Genomic DNA, 16,151 nt, shown 5'->3' on the forward strand with positions numbered 1-16,151 from the left:
AGCCTATTCCTCCCTTCTAGCATGCCCACATCCCCCCACATCCTAGTGTCATCAGCAAATGTGAACAGGCGCTTTTTACCCCCTCGTCCAAGTTGCTGATTAAGATGTTGAACAGTGCGGGCCTGAGGACCGAGCCCTGGGGGACCCCACTGCCCATGTCCTTCCAGATTGAACATGACCCGTTCACCACCACTCTCTGGGTGTGGCCCTCCAGCCAGTTGGCGACACATCTGACTGTGTGGGTGTCTACGCCACAGCCCCCCAGTTTCTTAATGAGAACAGGGTGAGAGACAGTGTCGAAGGCCTTCCGAAAGTCCAGGAAGATGATGTCCACTGCTACCCCTGCGTCTAAAGATTTGGTGACCTGATCGTAGAAGGCCACCAGGTTGGTCTGACAGGACCTGCCTTGAATGAACCTGTGTTGGTTGCCCCTAAGCATAATCTCCCCCACTGGCCCCTCGAGGACATGTGCCAGGATGACTCTCTCAAAAAGCTTCCCCAGGACTGAGATAAGACTAACTGGCCTATAGTTCCTGGGTCCTCCTTCCTTCCCTTTTTGAAGATGGGAACCACGTTGGCCTCTTCCCGTCCTCTGGCCCCACACCAGAGCCCCACGAGTGCTCGTACAGCTGTGCCAGGGGTCCTGCAATGACCGCAGCCAATTCCCTCAGCACTCGGGGGTGGAGATCGTCCAGACCAGCTGATTTAAGTACGTCCAGTCCCTCCAGATGTTCCCTGACTAGTTCCTCACTGACCCTGGGCCTGGGTGCGCCTCCCCTGGGGCCCAGAGGGGGGTGGCTGTTTTGGCCCCTGCTCAGGAAAATGGAGGCAAAGAAATCATTAAATATGTTGGCTTTGCTGTCTGGTGTGACGACCAAATTTCCTAGCGTGTCTTGCAGGGGCCCCACATTACCTGGTACCTTCTTTTTGTCCCCTATGTATTTAAAAAAGGACTTCTTGTTGTCCTTGATCCGGGTCGCTCGTCCCAGTCCCATCTCTGCCTTGGCCTTCCTGACCCCCCGCTGCAGCCCCGAGGAACCGCAGTGTAGTCCTCCCTGGGGATGGCCCCCCCTGCCATTGGGTGTGCACCTCCCTTTTAGCCAGGAGACATTCCCGGATGCTTTTGGTGAGCCGTGGGGGCTTTTGCGCTTTTGTAAATGTGGTGCAGCCTCCCACTACATCCCCAGGTACAAGAACAAGAACAAGGGGATGCTTGGTGACATTGCTCAGGCAACCTGATACACCGCATTGAAAGCAGGTTTCCTCACTGGAAACGACACCTAGAGGAGCTGTGGATTCTCCATCCCTGGAAGTTTTCAAGAGCAGGTTGGACCGATGCATGTCTGGGCTGGGTTAGATCCTGCCTGGAGCAGGGGGCTGGGATAGATGGGACCTTGGTGAGGCCCCTTCCACTTCCTTCATTCTTGTAGTAACCTGTGGGACTCACTGCCACAATGTGAAGGTGAAGGAAGATTTAGGAATAGGGGTTGGGAGATTTCTAGCGTGACACAACCAGCCAGCAAACACTGATCTGGGCAGCCGCTAGCAGAAGTATTTGCTTGGTGCAATTTGGACTTTCCCCAGTTAGCAATTCGACTGACGCACCTTCGGCATAAGGCCTTGTCTGTCCGATCCAACCAGCCCTTTTCCTGGCTCTGCACTAGGAAGGAGGAAACGGGCCCCTTTTTGGGGACCTTTTTCAGTCAGCAATGATTTGTACAAATGCTGCATCCCAGCCATGTCTGGGACCAGATCAGACCATGCATTTGCGCGGAGTGCAACAGAAAGGATTTAGCTGGATTTTCTGCTTTAAGAAGAGGGCATGGGTCATTGGTCTCTGTCCCATCAACTGAGCATCTCTTATGCTATGGGTCTTGGAGCCAAAGGAAAGAACCGCTGCCGCCTTTGGAAGTGAGCTGGGCACCCGTGGGGGTATCTGCCCCTGTGCATTAGTATTTCAGATTAAGTCCTAATTAGAAAAAACCCAGATGAAAAGCAGCTGAAGTGCGGCCTGACCTCAATCTGCCTGGAGCCGGGCTGTTTATCTCCACCATTTGTTTACAGTTGGGAATTTCAGCCGATTAGACCCGCGGGGCGGGGGGAGAATTTCTTTTGATGGCTCACAAATGGGGCTGTCCAGCATCAATGGGCGTCCTCTCGCAGGAGAGGGTGGGGGAAACCCTAAGGCTCTCTTTCCCTCTGCCCCACCAAGATCATTGTGGTTGCAAGCAAGCTTTTGCTTATTCGAGCCTCAACATGCTCCATAAACTAGGGAGTTGCACTGGGGGGCAGCCCCATTTCACAGATAAAACTTTCATCCCAGATAAAACTTGCATTTGATTCATATCGCTCAGTGGACTGAGAAATAAAAGAGTCCTCTTCACCCAGCCCCATCCTGTCCCTGGGCGGCTACAGGAGGGTTTCCGAAGGCCACGGTCTTGGAGGGAGGCTGGGTAGAAATGGTCTTGCACGGCCTCTGGGGTAGTTTAGAAAATATTATGGATCCAGGCCCCATGAGCCATTTATTCCTCCCAACACCCGCAGGCTCAGGCCTCGTGGCACAAACCAGAAGTCTGGATTCAAGTGCACGGACCTGGTGCTGCTCAGAAATGCCACGTACTTCCTTCGCCGGCGAGGGAGCATGGCATGCCCTCAGCCCCTCTGGTAGCAAAACAGAGCGTGGCACCAAGCGGCTGTCATACAGCACCGTGCACACCCGGGTCTGGAGTCATACCAGGCTTGTTTGCACTCGGGGAGGTGACAGCCTGGCCTCAGCTGCAGGCAGCTGTGGGGGCGTTCCTGAACTGGAAATGCTGCCGGGGTTGGCAGGCACGGCCGGCCGGACTGGAGGCGCTGGGTGTGCAAACTGGGCAGGGCAGCAGCTCCAGCCTGCGCCTCCCACCCCGACCCTGCCGTCTCCGGCATTCCCGGTGCTCGCTAGCTTGGCTTCGGTGCACGCCCCGCCACCTCTGCATAGAGAGCCAGAGAGTCGCGGGGCTGGGTCGTCTTGCCACCTCCACGGAAGTGCTGGATGCCCCGTCCTGACCCGTTCCTGCGGCTTGGAAACATCCAGGGAAGGAGTGTCCCCATTTCCTTAGACAGTTAGTCCCAGTGCCCGGCTGGTTTGACCCCTTGGGCGAGCCCTTATTCAGCTATAGCATGCACCCAGCTTTTTCTCTGCAATAAATAGGTGCAGCGGCCGCATCCTGTCCTGCTCTGTGCGGGAGGGAGGGTCTCCTTTCCTCCAAAGTATCCCAGCCTCATGCGTCTCGGTGGGTTGTAGGGGCTTTAAAGAGATGGTAAAAGCTTGCAACAGTCTCCAGTGGGCGCAGGGGACCAGAGAGCCTCCTGCACAGCAGAAACCCAGTCCGAACGCTGCTGAATGTGCCGCCCTGCAGCCTCTTGGCCCCAGGGGTTTGGCTGCTGGGGTGAAGCCAGCCGCCTGGTTTCGGCTTCCCCACGAGCAGCTTCTCTCCCCAGCTCACGTCCGTCCCCCTGGGGCAGTCGCTGCTCTGGTTATTGAACTGTGAGTGGCTTGTTAATCATCCCAGGGGGACGAGTTAAGGCAAGACGCTTGGGATGCGGTCCCAGACGAAGCGGACGGCGGCTGGCTGGAGGCTGAGACCGTCCCTGGGGGTCCCCCGGTCCTCCCTTGCTTAAACCCCGGTCATAACATGAGCGGGGGAAGGCATGAGGCTGCAGCTCCGGCCTGTGGGTGTAATGCCCCCAGGCACAGGGAGATGCAGGCTACACTTTGGTCTCATGGGTCCAATTTGTTGCTTGGAGCAAGTGGCTGATTTTCGTGGCATGGGGCAGGCATGTGCCCTGTCGGGCTTCACCTGCGGGATGCTAAGGCAGAGCTCCGGTTTTCCTCCTGTGGGTCTAGGGGAAAAGTGGGGTTAATCATAGAGTCCCAGAGCCGCGGGGCTGCCTGAGGCAGGATCAGCCCCGTCCAAACCAGCCCACACAAACCCCGTGTCCGAGCTTGGAGCAACATGACACAGTCACCCCAACATAGCCCCCGGCATCACCCCCATCCCTGCCTCCGGGAAAGCAGGGGGGCCCCGGCTGCCAACATCTCGCTGCTGCAAAGGTTCGTGCAGAGCCCTTGGGCCGAGGCCGGGCCCCCGCTGTGGAGGAAGGCAAAACCCCCCAGTGCACACCAGTCTGAGCAGGGGGGAAATCCCTTCCTGCCCCAGTGCAGCGTCGGCCTGAGCCGAGCGCGGGGGCAAGCCCCTCCAGCCAGGCCCCTGCGGGGTCGGTGTCAGCAGGAGCACTGGCCCAACCCAGCCCCATCCCCAGCCATTAAAATGCCATGCTGGGAGCACGGTCAGGTTGGTCTTTGGAGATGCTGCAGCTTTGCCAGGGTGTTTTGAAGCAGACTTTGAAGTGCAGTTCAAAGGAGAGAGGCATCCTGGCAGACAGGAGTGCTCGCCAATCCACACGGCAGACAGGGGCAGGGGTGGGGGGGCCTTCCCCCACCACCTCCAGAGATGATCATTTAGCTTCCTTACGGAGCCGGGCTTTATTTTCCTTTTGAAACAGAAGCTGCTAAATCCCCCTCCTGGGCTGGAGGCAGGTTGTCTGCAGCCAGCCTGTGAAAACCACCCCCCACCCCCAGCTCTCCTGGCAGGAAGAAGGATGGTGGTGTGAAAAACCCCGAGCCTGGATAATGCTGAGTAGTGCGTGTGTGTGTGTGTGCGTGTGTACATGTGCTTGTGCATGCATGTGTGGTCTCTCCTTCTCCGCAGGGGCTCTGTGGGTGTGCGTGGTGCTGAACCCCCACTGCAAGCTGGAGGAGAAATCCTGCTGGCTCCGGCAGCTGCGCAAATGGAGCGACATGGACGTGTGCCCCTTGGAGGATGGCAACTACGGCAATGAGCTGCCCAACATCACCCACGCGCTGACCCAGAGCGCCGGGCACAGCCAAGGTGAGCGGCGCCTGGAGGACCCGGCCTCGGTGCTCGAGTCCAGGCACAAGCCCTCCAGGAGTCTGGGGGGTGGGGAAGGGGTTACTGTACCCATCTCCAGCTGGAAAGCGCCTGATGGGTTCCCTTTGCAATGACCCCGTCAAGGCCAATACCTTGCTGCCAAACCCGCCTTCCTCCCTCTCAGACTGGGGGCCGTCCATTCCCTTTTAAAAAGCCTTGCTCTTCTTTTTCCCACCATGACGACGGATCGGGCTGTCGGGGTGTTTGGCTTGTGTCGACCCCTTGGCCAGGGAGCACCAGTGAAGCAAAGCCCAGGCTGACAGCGAAGCTGGAACCAGATGGGAAAGGGAATTATATGAGCGTTAAAGCGCTGGTGATGGTGGTGGGGTGATGGACACCCTTACCATGGGCTCAGGGCTGCTCCATTCGTAGAAAATTCAGGTGGGCTGGGAGCCAGGGGGGTCACATCCAGTCTAGCCCCCTGCTCTGAGCAGGACCAGCCCCAGCTACATCATCCCAGACAAGGTTTTGTCTACCCGGGTCTTAAACACCTCCAAGGAGGGGTTCATGTCAACAGAGGTTTTGCCACTGATGACGGGAGCTGCCCCCTGGACAAAGGTTGGGGCAAGGGCTAGAGCCGCACGAGCCTGCGCTGGGCTCTGGGCACTGTCGTGCCTGCACGTTAGGTGCCGACGGGGACATGAGCCTGGCACCGAGCTTGTAAAACGTGGGTGGTCCTTGGAGCTGCCTCTTCTGCCCGATCCGGGACGATTCTAGCAGCTGCTCTGTTCATTTTGGGGGTTTGGCCCGTTCGACCCCGCTCAGTGCAGAGTCCCCCTCGGCCAGCCCAGCACCGAACCATCCTCTCCAACCCCGACAAAGCGCTTCATCCCTTTGGTTTCAAACACCATCTTCCATCCCCCTGCGCCCACTTCACCCGAGATGAGCCTTAATTGAAACCTACTGCTCTAGCAGCGCCTCCATCTGCTGCACTATAATTGGTCTTCCGTGTATTTAATGCAGCCAATGTGGAAAGAGGGGGTGAAAAATAGCCCAGCCGGGTTAGGAGGGAGGCATCTTCTGGGTGTAATTAGTGCTCTCAGCCTCCCCCCCCACCCCAAGCCTGCAGGGACCCCGCAGGGGTATCGGTCTTGGCAGCCCGCCGCAGCTCAGCCCAGATCCCCTGTGCACTCTCCACATCTCCTACCTCGTCTCATCATCAATACCAGCTCCATGCAAAGCCAAGTGGACCCAGCTCTGCCCCATGGTCAGCTGCAAGCAGCGGCATCTCCTGGTGTCTGGGCACTCACTGCATGACCAGTGCTCCCTGGGCCCATCCGCGCCGGCGCACACACCTGAAGGTGGAAGTGGTGCTCAGTGGGAGTCCAGGAACCCCCGGCTCAGGGTTTTCCAGACTCCTGAGACGTGGGCCATGCCTAATCCGGCAAGAGAAGCTCAGTGGCATGCTTTGCTCTTGCTCCTGAAAAGGTGCCTGTATAAATACGGATTTTTTTATTTTTTTTTTTGCAAAACCTATAAGCGGTTCCACTCCCCTGCGAGAGGGAATTGTCCCGGTGCTGAGACATACCAGTAAGAAACAACTCGGTAACTTGGCAGAATTTCACAGCACCTCGGCTGGAAATCGCTGAGCTGAGATCATAAAATCAGAAAATTCAGGCTGGAAGGGAAGCTCAGGAGGTCACATCTAGTCCAACCTCTGCTCCAAGCAGGACCAGCCCCAACTATATCATCCCAGCCAAGGCTTTGTCCACCTGGGTCTTCAACACCTCCCAGGATGGAGATGCCACCACATCTGTCCCAGTGCTTCACCACCCTCCTAGTGAGAGAGTTTTTCTAAGTATCCAACCTCAACTTCCCTTGCTGCAGCTTGACCCCATTGCTCCTTGTCCTGTCATCTGCCCCCACCAAGACCAGTCCAGCTCCATCCTCTTTGCAGCCCCCCTGCAGGGAGGTGAAGGCTGCTGTTCAGTCCCCCTCGGTCTTCTCTTCTGCAGACTCGATCAGCCCAGTTCCACTTCAGATCTAAATTCACAAGGGATGTGCAAGGGGCCTTGAGGATCTGCGATGTAGCTGGTGCCATGTAAGGGCGGCTGGGGCAGGATCTCACCCTGCCATGTCCAGCTCTTTCCACGTCTTGCCCCCTGGTCTATACCTTGGGGGTACGGGCACCGTGGGGCTGCTCTTACAGGGTCTCATACCGGGGACCACCCCTGCGGCCCCTCTTGGGAGCATGGGAGGAGCAGAGGGAAGGACAGGCTGCAAAACACGGCTTTGTCTGTGCATCCTCTGCTCACAGCACAGCACGCTGGTGGGAGCCTCGGGCAGTGTCCAGAGAAGCAGCTACAGGCACGGGTAGAGTAGCTGGGCAGGTGGAGGGCATCAGACAGGGAAGGAGAGGTACCTGTTAGGGAGACGGAGGGTTTGTGTGCTCCAGGCCCAGGGGCTGGATCTTGCCAGCAGCCACATGATGCCGCGTGTCCTTTGCTTTGCAGACTCCCTGGCCAGGCCGCGGCGGACAGTCTTCACTCGGGCCATCGAGGGCTGCGACCTGCACTGGCAGGACAGCCACTTGCAGCGGATCATCAGCAGTGACTTCTACGTGTCCCCTTCCTACCAGAGGGAGGGGGAGAGCCTGCTCTTCAATTCCCAAGGACAGCCCCTCTGGCTAGGTAACCCCCGCCGGCGTCTGGGGCATTTGGGTGGCCTTGCGTCCATCTCCTTGCCGGGCTCTCTGCCGTCACCTCAAATGCAGGGACCCGGAGTCACGGAGCCGCGGGGCTGGCAGGGGTCATATCCAGTCAGCCCTGTGCAAATCCACCCAGACAAACGCAGTGTCCGTGCTGTCAACCCGGACACAAGACGTCACACCCGATCCTCTCCAGGGAGGTTGTGACTTCAGCCCAGACCTGACTGTTTAGCAGACGCAATGCAACAGGCCCCTGGTTCCTCTTATTTAGAGGCTTTTCCAGGGCAATGAAAGCTGCAGGTGACGCAGAGCCAGCTGGCATCAGGTGCCATCTCCCCGCCCCAAACGGGACACGGCGCCATTGCCCGCCCGCCCGGCTCCAACATGGCCTGCTTGACCTTGCTTTGCAGAGCACGTCCCGACCGCGTGCGCCCGGGTGGACGCCCTGCGCTCCCACGGGTACCCCAAGGAAGCGCTCCGGCTCACCGTGGCCATCATCAACACGCTGAGGTTGCAGCAGCAGCGGCAGCTGGAGATCTATAAGCATCAGAAGAAAGGTAGGGGCTGCTTTCGGCCGGCGCAGAAGACGAACCGCTTGGCGTGACCCAGTGGGTCCCTGTTGGAGAAGTCGGGCTGGAGGTCATGTTGAGTCCAAGCAGGATCAGCCGCGTCCAAACCGGCCCAGACAAACCCCACGTCCGACCTCAGAGCGGCACAACACAGTCACCCTGATGCAACCCCTGTCCCCAGGAAAGCAGGGGGACCGCGCCGCCAATGTCCTGCTTCTATTAAAGGTTGTCAAGATACGTTAAAGAGACCCTAGGCTGAGGCCATGCCCCTGCTGCAGAGGAAGGCAAAACCCCCCAGTTTGGACCAGTCTGAGCAGGGGGGAAATCCCTTCCTGCCCCAGTGCAGCATCGGGCTGAGCCCGAGAGCAGGGGCAAGACCCTCCAGCCACGACCCTGCTGATTAGTCCCAGTCCAGTCCCCATCCCCATCCCAGGTTGCAGCTGGAGACTTAAAACCCCCTGACATGTGGAGCAGCAGGAAGGGGGTCGGGGGGGAATTCCTTCTCGGCTCCACACAGTGACCAGCAAAAAGCGCATCGTGGCTGAATGCGGGCAGAGCAGGCAGGGCTGGGGCAGCGGGTGCAGCCGTCCCCGGGGTGCACGGTCCTGGGCATGGACCTGGCCTTGCATCTCGTGCTCTCCACATCCCCCTCCCAGAGCTGCTGCAACGCGGAGCCACGACCATCACCAACCTGGAGGGCTGGGTGGGCCACCCACTCAACCCCGTCGGCTGCTTGTTTCTCACCTTGACCGAGGCCTGTCGGCTAGAAGAGGAAAGCTGCCTGGAGATTTCAGGTACTGGCTACACCCACCGGTGAACCCTCGAGGGCTCCTGACGGCCTGGCCCTCCACCCGGTGCTTTTTATTCCCCGATGCTTCCTTAGAAACCCCATCCAGCTCTAGGTCTCGTTCTTGGCCCCTGGCTTTCCAGCTACCTGGAGTGTTACCCCCAAGCACAGCGGTGGGTCCTGTGCCCCCATGTCTCCTGTAGACCCCCAGGCAGGCAGCGGTGCTGGGCTGTCTGGGTCCACTCCTGCCCCCCTAATCCATCCCATCCGTGACTGCCACCTCCTCCAGATGCCAGCGACGCCAAGCCCCCCGTGTACCAGCATGTGCCAGTGGCAACAGGCAGCCCGGACAGCGGCGAGTCATACCTGGCCCTGGCGCTGGAGGTGGCGCTGGTGGGGATGGGGCAGCAGCGGGTGATGCCCGAGGGGCTGTACGCGCAGGACAAGGTGTGCCGCAACGAGGAGCAGATCATCACCCGTCTGCAGGAGCTGGAGCTGGATGCCGCGCTGGTGCAGACCCTGCGCAAGCAATGCATCCTGCTGCTGGAAGGTGGGTGCTGCGGGCGGGTGGGCGAGGGGCAGCCTGGCCATGTCCAGCCACTGCTCGCGGTCCCACAGATGCCGTCAGGCTCAGACGGCCACGGTCATAGAGACCCCTCGAAGGTGCCGCAGGGGACCAGGACCGGGCACCTCCAAGGGCTGGGGTGGGCTAGTGCCAACAGCTGGGACGAGTCCCCAAGGGCACCAGAAGCCAAGGGAGCAGCGGGTATCGGGAGGCCAGGGTGGGTGCTGACGAGCCTTTGGTTTCGCTCAGGGGGGCCCTTCAGCGGCCTGGGGGAGGTGATCCACCGCGAGAGCGTCCCCATGCACACCTTCGCCAAGTACCTGTTCTCCGCCCTGCTGCCGCATGACGCCGACCTGGCCTACAAGCTGGCACTGCGGGCCATGAGGTGCGTGGGCGCGGATTGCCCCCAGGGTGTAGCAAGGCCTGTGAGAGCCGCCATGTGCTGTCTCAGGCCTCCCCACACCCAGGGGTACAGCCAGGGCCGGGTTGAATGGGGCATGTCCAAACTGCCAACATGATGGGATCATTGTTGCCCCAAGCCAGAGGGTGGGAGAGGGAGGTGAGAGCTGCTTCCTTGCTACCCTGAGTGGGAATAGCACTGCCGAGCGCCAGGCACGAGCACACCGGCATGGTCGGGTGGAAAGCAGCTCATGGCTGTCCCAGAGCTTGGTGAACCCATTCGTGCCCAGCGCTGGCTGGAGCCAGCCAGGGCTAGTTGGGAGCTGATGATGTCTGATATATCCATCTGCCCCCTGTCAGGCTGCCTGTGCTGGAGACGACCGCCCCGTCTGGAGACGTCTCCCACCCTCACCACCTGGTCTCAGTGGTGCCCAGCCGGTACCCGCGCTGGTTCACCCTGGGACACCTGGAGTCGCAGCAGTGCGAGCTGGCCTCCACCATGCTCACCGCCGCCAAAGGTGGGTGTGAGGCGGGTGCCCCTCTCCCCCCACCCACAGCCGGGACGGGTCCTGAGTGCAGGGCACGGGGGTCTGGACCCGCAGTGGGTTTGCCAGCGTCGTGCCTTTGAAGGAAGTGGGGGTGGCAGGGGATTCCTCTGGAAGAGAGAGAGAGAGTGTGATTGTGTTCATGTGTGTGTGATTCCCTGGGGGTAGAGGGGGAGAGTGTGTCCATGAGATCCCCTGGAAGAGAGAGAGTGTGTGTAAAATTGTGTTCATATATGTTCGATTCCCCAAGGGGAGAGTGTGTGTCTGTGATCCCCTGGAAGAGAGTGTGTGTAATTGTGTTCATATGTGTGTGATTCCCTGGTGGGAGGGGACAGGGGGAGAGAGTGTGTGCATGCGTGTGCATGTGTGAGATCCCATGAGAGACAGTGAGTGCATGTGTGACATTGGAAGAGAAAGAGTGTGTGTGTGCGTGTGTGTGTGTGTGTGATCTCCTGGGAGAGGGAGTGTGTGCATGCATTTGTGAGGGAGTGTGTTCGTGTGTGCAATTCCCAGGGGGATGGGAGGAGAGTGTGCATGTGTGTGTGATCCCCTGGAAGAAAGAGCGTGCATGTGTGAAATCCCCTGGAAGAGAGAGTGTGTGTGATCCCTTGCAAAAGAGAGAGTGTGTGCATGTGTGTGTGTGTGATCCCCTGGAAGAGAGAGTGTGTGTAATTGTATTCATATGTGCGTGATTCCCTGGTGGGAGGGGAGAGGGGGAGAGAGCGTGTGCACGCATGTGCACATGAGATCCCCTGGAAGAGAGCGCGAGTGAGTGTGATCCCCTGGCAAGAGAGCGTATGTGTGTCTCTTTCCAATGACCTTGGCTGGACCTGAAGCCCTCCAGGAGCCCTCTGCAGCCTCTCAGGGGCCCCGGGGTGGCCCCAAGCAGGGGTGCGAGAGATGGGGGTGGCCAAGCTGTCAGCTGCCAAAACAGGAGCGATGGCGCGTGCCAGCAGCATCACAGCATCTCAGGGATGCTCTCCAGACTGGGTCAGACGGGGCCATTCCTGCCTGGAGCTGCTGGCTGGGATGGCCATGCCCTCCCGAGGGCCCAGCCAGCTGGGGAATGGCCAGTGCACCACGGGCTGTGCGGCCACAACAGCCTGGGAAGGCATTGGACCACGTGCTGCAGGCAGAGCTCTTGGGTGGGCAGAGCTGGACACCTCCCCGGGCAGGATCCTGGCGACGGAGCCTTGCTGAGCTCTCATCTGTCCGCTTCGTCTCCACCTGACTGCGACCTCTGGAGCGTCCGGCCCCTCCGCATTTGGGGTCAGGAAGGAATCGTACCCTGTGGTGATCAGCGTGGGCTGGGGAAGGGTTTTGCTTTCCTCAGCAGCGTGAGGCACGGTGGGATCTCTTGAGTACGCTTGAACCAAGAACAGGAGCAGGACATGGACAATGCCTTCGGGGACAGGGGCTGTGACCTCTGGAGGGTCCTGCCCACCCGATGGAAATGCCCAGAGGATATAGCTGAGCCGTCTCTTCTGGGTGCAAACCCCAGCGTGGCCTTTTACTCACTGGGCAAACGCGGTAAGGAAGCTGTTTTGCCTTTGGGAGAGGCTGTGAGGTGCCAGGAACCCAGCTCAGGTGCCTGCTCAGTCTAGTAGGAATCGTAGGTTCAATAAAGCCAGATGAAGCCCCGGGGTCTTGGCTGCGTTGACCCTTGATGGGTTGAGTAGAGACCTCAGGGTGTGAGTGATGGGGGAGTGCGCCCGGTAGACTGCTGTGCCAGGCGAGGAGCGGTCACAGCCCGCGGGGACGTCCCGTGTGAAGGCCAAGGGGAAGGTCAGGAGGGACTTTTCTGATTCATCCCGCATAACTGCAAAGGCACAGGCCACGCATGAGCCTGGGGTCAGACCAGAGGGCGCGAGCAACGAACTGAGCTCTGGCCTCTCCACAGGAGACATGCTGAGGTTACGTACGGTGCTGGAAGCCATCCAGAAGAACATCCACTCCTCCTCCCTCATCTTCAAGCTGGCCCAGGACGCATTTAAGATCGCCACGCCGGCCGACAACAGCTCCGACACGACGCTGCTCAACGTGGCGCTGGAGCTGGGGTTGCAGGTAGTGGGCGTGGGGTTGCAGCAGGTGGCAAGGAGAGAGGCAAGGGGCATCCCTGGAGGGAAAAAGCAAGGGGCTTTAGCAGCCCCATTCATGGGGGGTTGCTTTGGGGAGACCCAAGGGAGTTGGTGATGTTAGTGGGTTGTAACTGCAGCGTTGGACTGGGGATCTGTGACCTTTGCACCCTGAGCTGTTCCCAAGCTGGTCACAAGTCCATTCCTGGAGCTCGGCGAGCTCTCAGATGGACCGGGCCAGTTTCTGAGTTAGCATCCAGGTGCTTGAGGAGTCCCACCGCCTCTCGGGGTGGCTTCACTCACCTCTAAGCAGGGGCGAGGGCAAGGGTGGGTGGGGTGAAGAGCAAAACCGAGAGCCCCGAGGCGAAGGGTGACGCCGTGTGTTTCATGCTCCAGGTCATGCGCATGACGCTGTCCACCCTCAACTGGCGCCGGAGGGAGATGGTGAGGTGGCTGGTCACCTGCGCGACAGAAGTGGGTGGGTACTGCTGGTCTCCGCTGGGCTGCGGGAGGGCAGCACGTCCCTGCCTTGAATCCTGGGCCCTGCCGTGCTGTGACCTTGGCCGGAGCACAGCGATGTCCCATCGCAGAGGGTGGGAAGTGGGCAGGTGGGGGGTTCACTGAGGGCAGCATCCAATGCATCAGCCTCCAAGAGAGGTGCTTCGCTCAAGCTCTAGGGATAAATCCTCCAGCCTGGGCAGGGGAGGGCGTGGGGTGCCCTGGAAGGTGATACTGGGCCCCTCCTAGCCTTGGATTTGGTGGGTCTGAGTGTCCTTGTCTCGCTCTTCCTTCATGGGCTAGGGGAGATGGGATTGCCAGCTCCTCACATTGGCAATTTAGATCCCACCTCACGCCTCAGAGACCCTGGCCAGGTTGTTCCCGCCCCAGCCCTTTTGCTGAGCACTGCATGTCCCTGTCTTGCAGGCGTGCGGGCACTGGTGAGCATCCTGCAGAGCTGGTACACACTCTTCACGCCCACCGAGGCCACGAGCATCGTGGCAGCGACGGTGATGTCCCACAACACCATCCTGCGGCTCAGCCTGGACTACCCACAGCGGGAGGAGCTGGCCAGCTGTGCCCGGACCTTGGCGCTGCAGTGCGCCATGAAGGACCCACAGAACTGTGCCCTGTCGGCCCTGACGCTCTGCGAGAAGGACCACATCGCCTTCGAGACGGCCTACCAGATTGTCATCGATGCCGCCTCCACCGGCATGACCTACTCCCAGCTCTTCACCATTGCCCGCTACATGGAGCACCGGGGCTACCCTCTGAGGGCCTTCAAGCTGGCCTCGCTGGCCATGACCCACCTCAACCTGGCCTACAACCAGGACACGCACCCGGCCATCAACGACGTGCTGTGGGCCTGCGCCCTGAGCCACTCCCTGGGCAAGAACGAGCTGGCCGCCATCATCCCGCTGGTGGTGAAGAGCGTCCACTGCGCCACGGTGCTGTCGGACATCCTCCGCCGCTGCACCATGACGGCGCCGGGCCTGGCTGGCATCCCCGGCCGCAGGAACTCGGGGAAGCTCATGTCCACGGACAAGGCGCCGCTGCGGCAGCTGCTGGACGCCACGATAAGCGCGTACATCAACACCACGCATTCCCGCCTCACCCACATCAGCCCGCGGCACTACGGCGAGTTCATCGAGTTCCTCAGCAAAGCCCGGGAGACCTTCCTCCTGGCCCAGGACGGCCACATCCAGTTCGCCCAGTTCATAGACAATCTCAAGCAGATCTACAAGGGCAAGAAAAAACTGATGATGCTGGTGAGGGAGCGTTTCGGGTGAGCACGGGCACAGCGAGAAGAGGGACGACGACAACGCCGAAGACACCAACCCCCACCGGCCAGTCTCGTTGCATTCGACCATTTCACATCCGCTGAGGATTCAAGGGCACATAAACCAAAAGACAAGCATGGGAAGAGCGATCCTTTTTGTTTTGCTTCGTTTTGTCGTTCAGCCTCCTACACTCCCGAGCGTATCATACGTGAATACCAAAAGCGAACCTGGACACCTGATACCTCTTTCCTACGGGACGCGGCGCCCAGAGGCTGTGACGCGCCGAAAAATAAAGAAAAAGAGCAAAGCCAATGGCAGCGCCGGAGTGGCGGCTTTGCAACTCGCGGAGACTGGCAAACTCTTTTTTTTTTTTCCATTTGTGAAGATACTGAAACGAAAGGAAAAAATAATAACCCCCCCAACAAACAATGAAAGTAACTGTTCTCAGGGATTGCTTACTAAAAGTAACAAAAGAAAAAAAAAACATTTATGATGCTGTAAATACTATAGTATATGTGTCAATTATTAAATTGTAAAGTTATAATTATTTATAATTCTGTCTTTTATTTGGGGGATACTTGAAATTGTCAGGGGCCGGGACGTTTCTTTCTTGGGGTTTTTTTTTTGTTCGTTTGTTTTTTAATTTAACGAGAATCAATAAAAGCAGGAGGAGACACACGAACGTTTCTCAGGTTTCCCCGGCCTCTCCGGTGCTGGATGCGGCAAGAGGGTGGGGGAGGGAAGATGCCGGCAATTGGAAACCGATGCCGAGCTATGCAGGACCCCGGCGCAAGAAAGAGCAGGACCACGGGCCAGCGGATGGGCCCCTCTGCACAGACACAGCGTGGGCTCGGATCCTGTGGAGATGGACGCTGGCTGGAGACCGGGCTCTCGCCTTGCCTGGCGTCTGCCGGAGGGATTGCGTTGTGCTTCCACAGGGCGAAGCCGCCAGCTGCCAGGAGGAGGAGACGTGGGTGCACGAAGCAGTTGAGCCCTGGTGTACATAGCTCGAATTTGGGCCTTCCTCGCAGCGTGTGCATGTGCGTGCGAGAGGTGCGTGGGCATGTGCGTGTTGGGGTGGGAGCAGGAACATGCCACGGGCTCGATTTCTGTCCTCTTGTTTCCTAGTCATGTCCGCGCCTTGCCGGAGCCTGCGTGAGGCAGGCCCGCGCCACCGCCTCCTGCCGCCCAGTGACTTGGACTGGATTGGGCCGGAGGGAGAGCAGAGCCGGCTCTTTGTATTCCCCGTGTCTTTGTGTTCCCTGGTCCCATGTGTTCACCCCTACACGGGTCGGGAGGGCAGGGGGGGAAGTGACTTGTAGCTAGAGAAAGTGGGCTAACGACCTGCCGTCGGGTTCGGTTTTCTTTTGGTGTCTGCGCGACAGGCACGGGCAGCCGGTTGTGCGCAGTGTTTGTCGCCACCCAAGTATCATTCTCCAACCAGTTTGTTTCTTTCTCTTTCTTTTATTTCCACCCTCGTGTGCAACTCTTGACCGAACTGTTCGTAATAAAAGGAGACAAACGCATGTACCAGTGGCTGCTGTTTCTGTCGCTGTAGCCTTGCTGGATGCCCCGGGCTCGGCTTCCGCTCTGTAGGTTTGAAAGGAATGACTTGTGGGCCCCGCCACAGGATGCAGAGAAGCTGCCCCCGGGCTACGTGGGTTGGCGTCTAAGCCACCCTGGGCAAGGTGGGTTGGTGTCTGTGCTGCTGGGACACAAGGAGCTGCTTTCTTCTGTGCTGCCAAAGCCAGGGGTGCTGCAGGAAGTGGAGCTGCGCCCGCACCTCGTACCTCAT

The 16,151-nt window shown here is 59.1% G+C and overlaps 1 protein-coding gene across 1 annotated transcript in view; it reads left to right on the top strand.

The window, feature by feature from the left end:
- ZSWIM5 (zinc finger SWIM-type containing 5) overlaps positions 1–15,863 on the top strand; it is a gene marked incomplete at its 5' end in the record, with an annotated part of 149,394 nt that extends 133,531 nt beyond the window's left edge. Inside the window, 10 exons of the mRNA XM_019528315.1 lie at positions 4,752–4,931; positions 7,445–7,621; positions 8,049–8,195; positions 8,864–9,001; positions 9,284–9,544; positions 9,809–9,944; positions 10,319–10,476; positions 12,404–12,567; positions 12,975–13,056; positions 13,503–15,863. Of these exons, the coding sequence (XP_019383860.1) occupies positions 4,752–4,931; positions 7,445–7,621; positions 8,049–8,195; positions 8,864–9,001; positions 9,284–9,544; positions 9,809–9,944; positions 10,319–10,476; positions 12,404–12,567; positions 12,975–13,056; positions 13,503–14,365 (2,306 nt within the window). The remainder of the gene's footprint in view (positions 1–4,751; positions 4,932–7,444; positions 7,622–8,048; positions 8,196–8,863; positions 9,002–9,283; positions 9,545–9,808; positions 9,945–10,318; positions 10,477–12,403; positions 12,568–12,974; positions 13,057–13,502) is intronic.
- Between the last annotated feature and the right edge of the window lie 288 nt (positions 15,864–16,151).

The sequence above is a fragment of the Gavialis gangeticus genome, unplaced genomic scaffold, assembly GCF_001723915.1.
Source record: "Gavialis gangeticus isolate Ggan-Ray unplaced genomic scaffold, GavGan_comp1, whole genome shotgun sequence".
NCBI lineage: Eukaryota > Metazoa > Chordata > Crocodylia > Gavialidae > Gavialis > Gavialis gangeticus.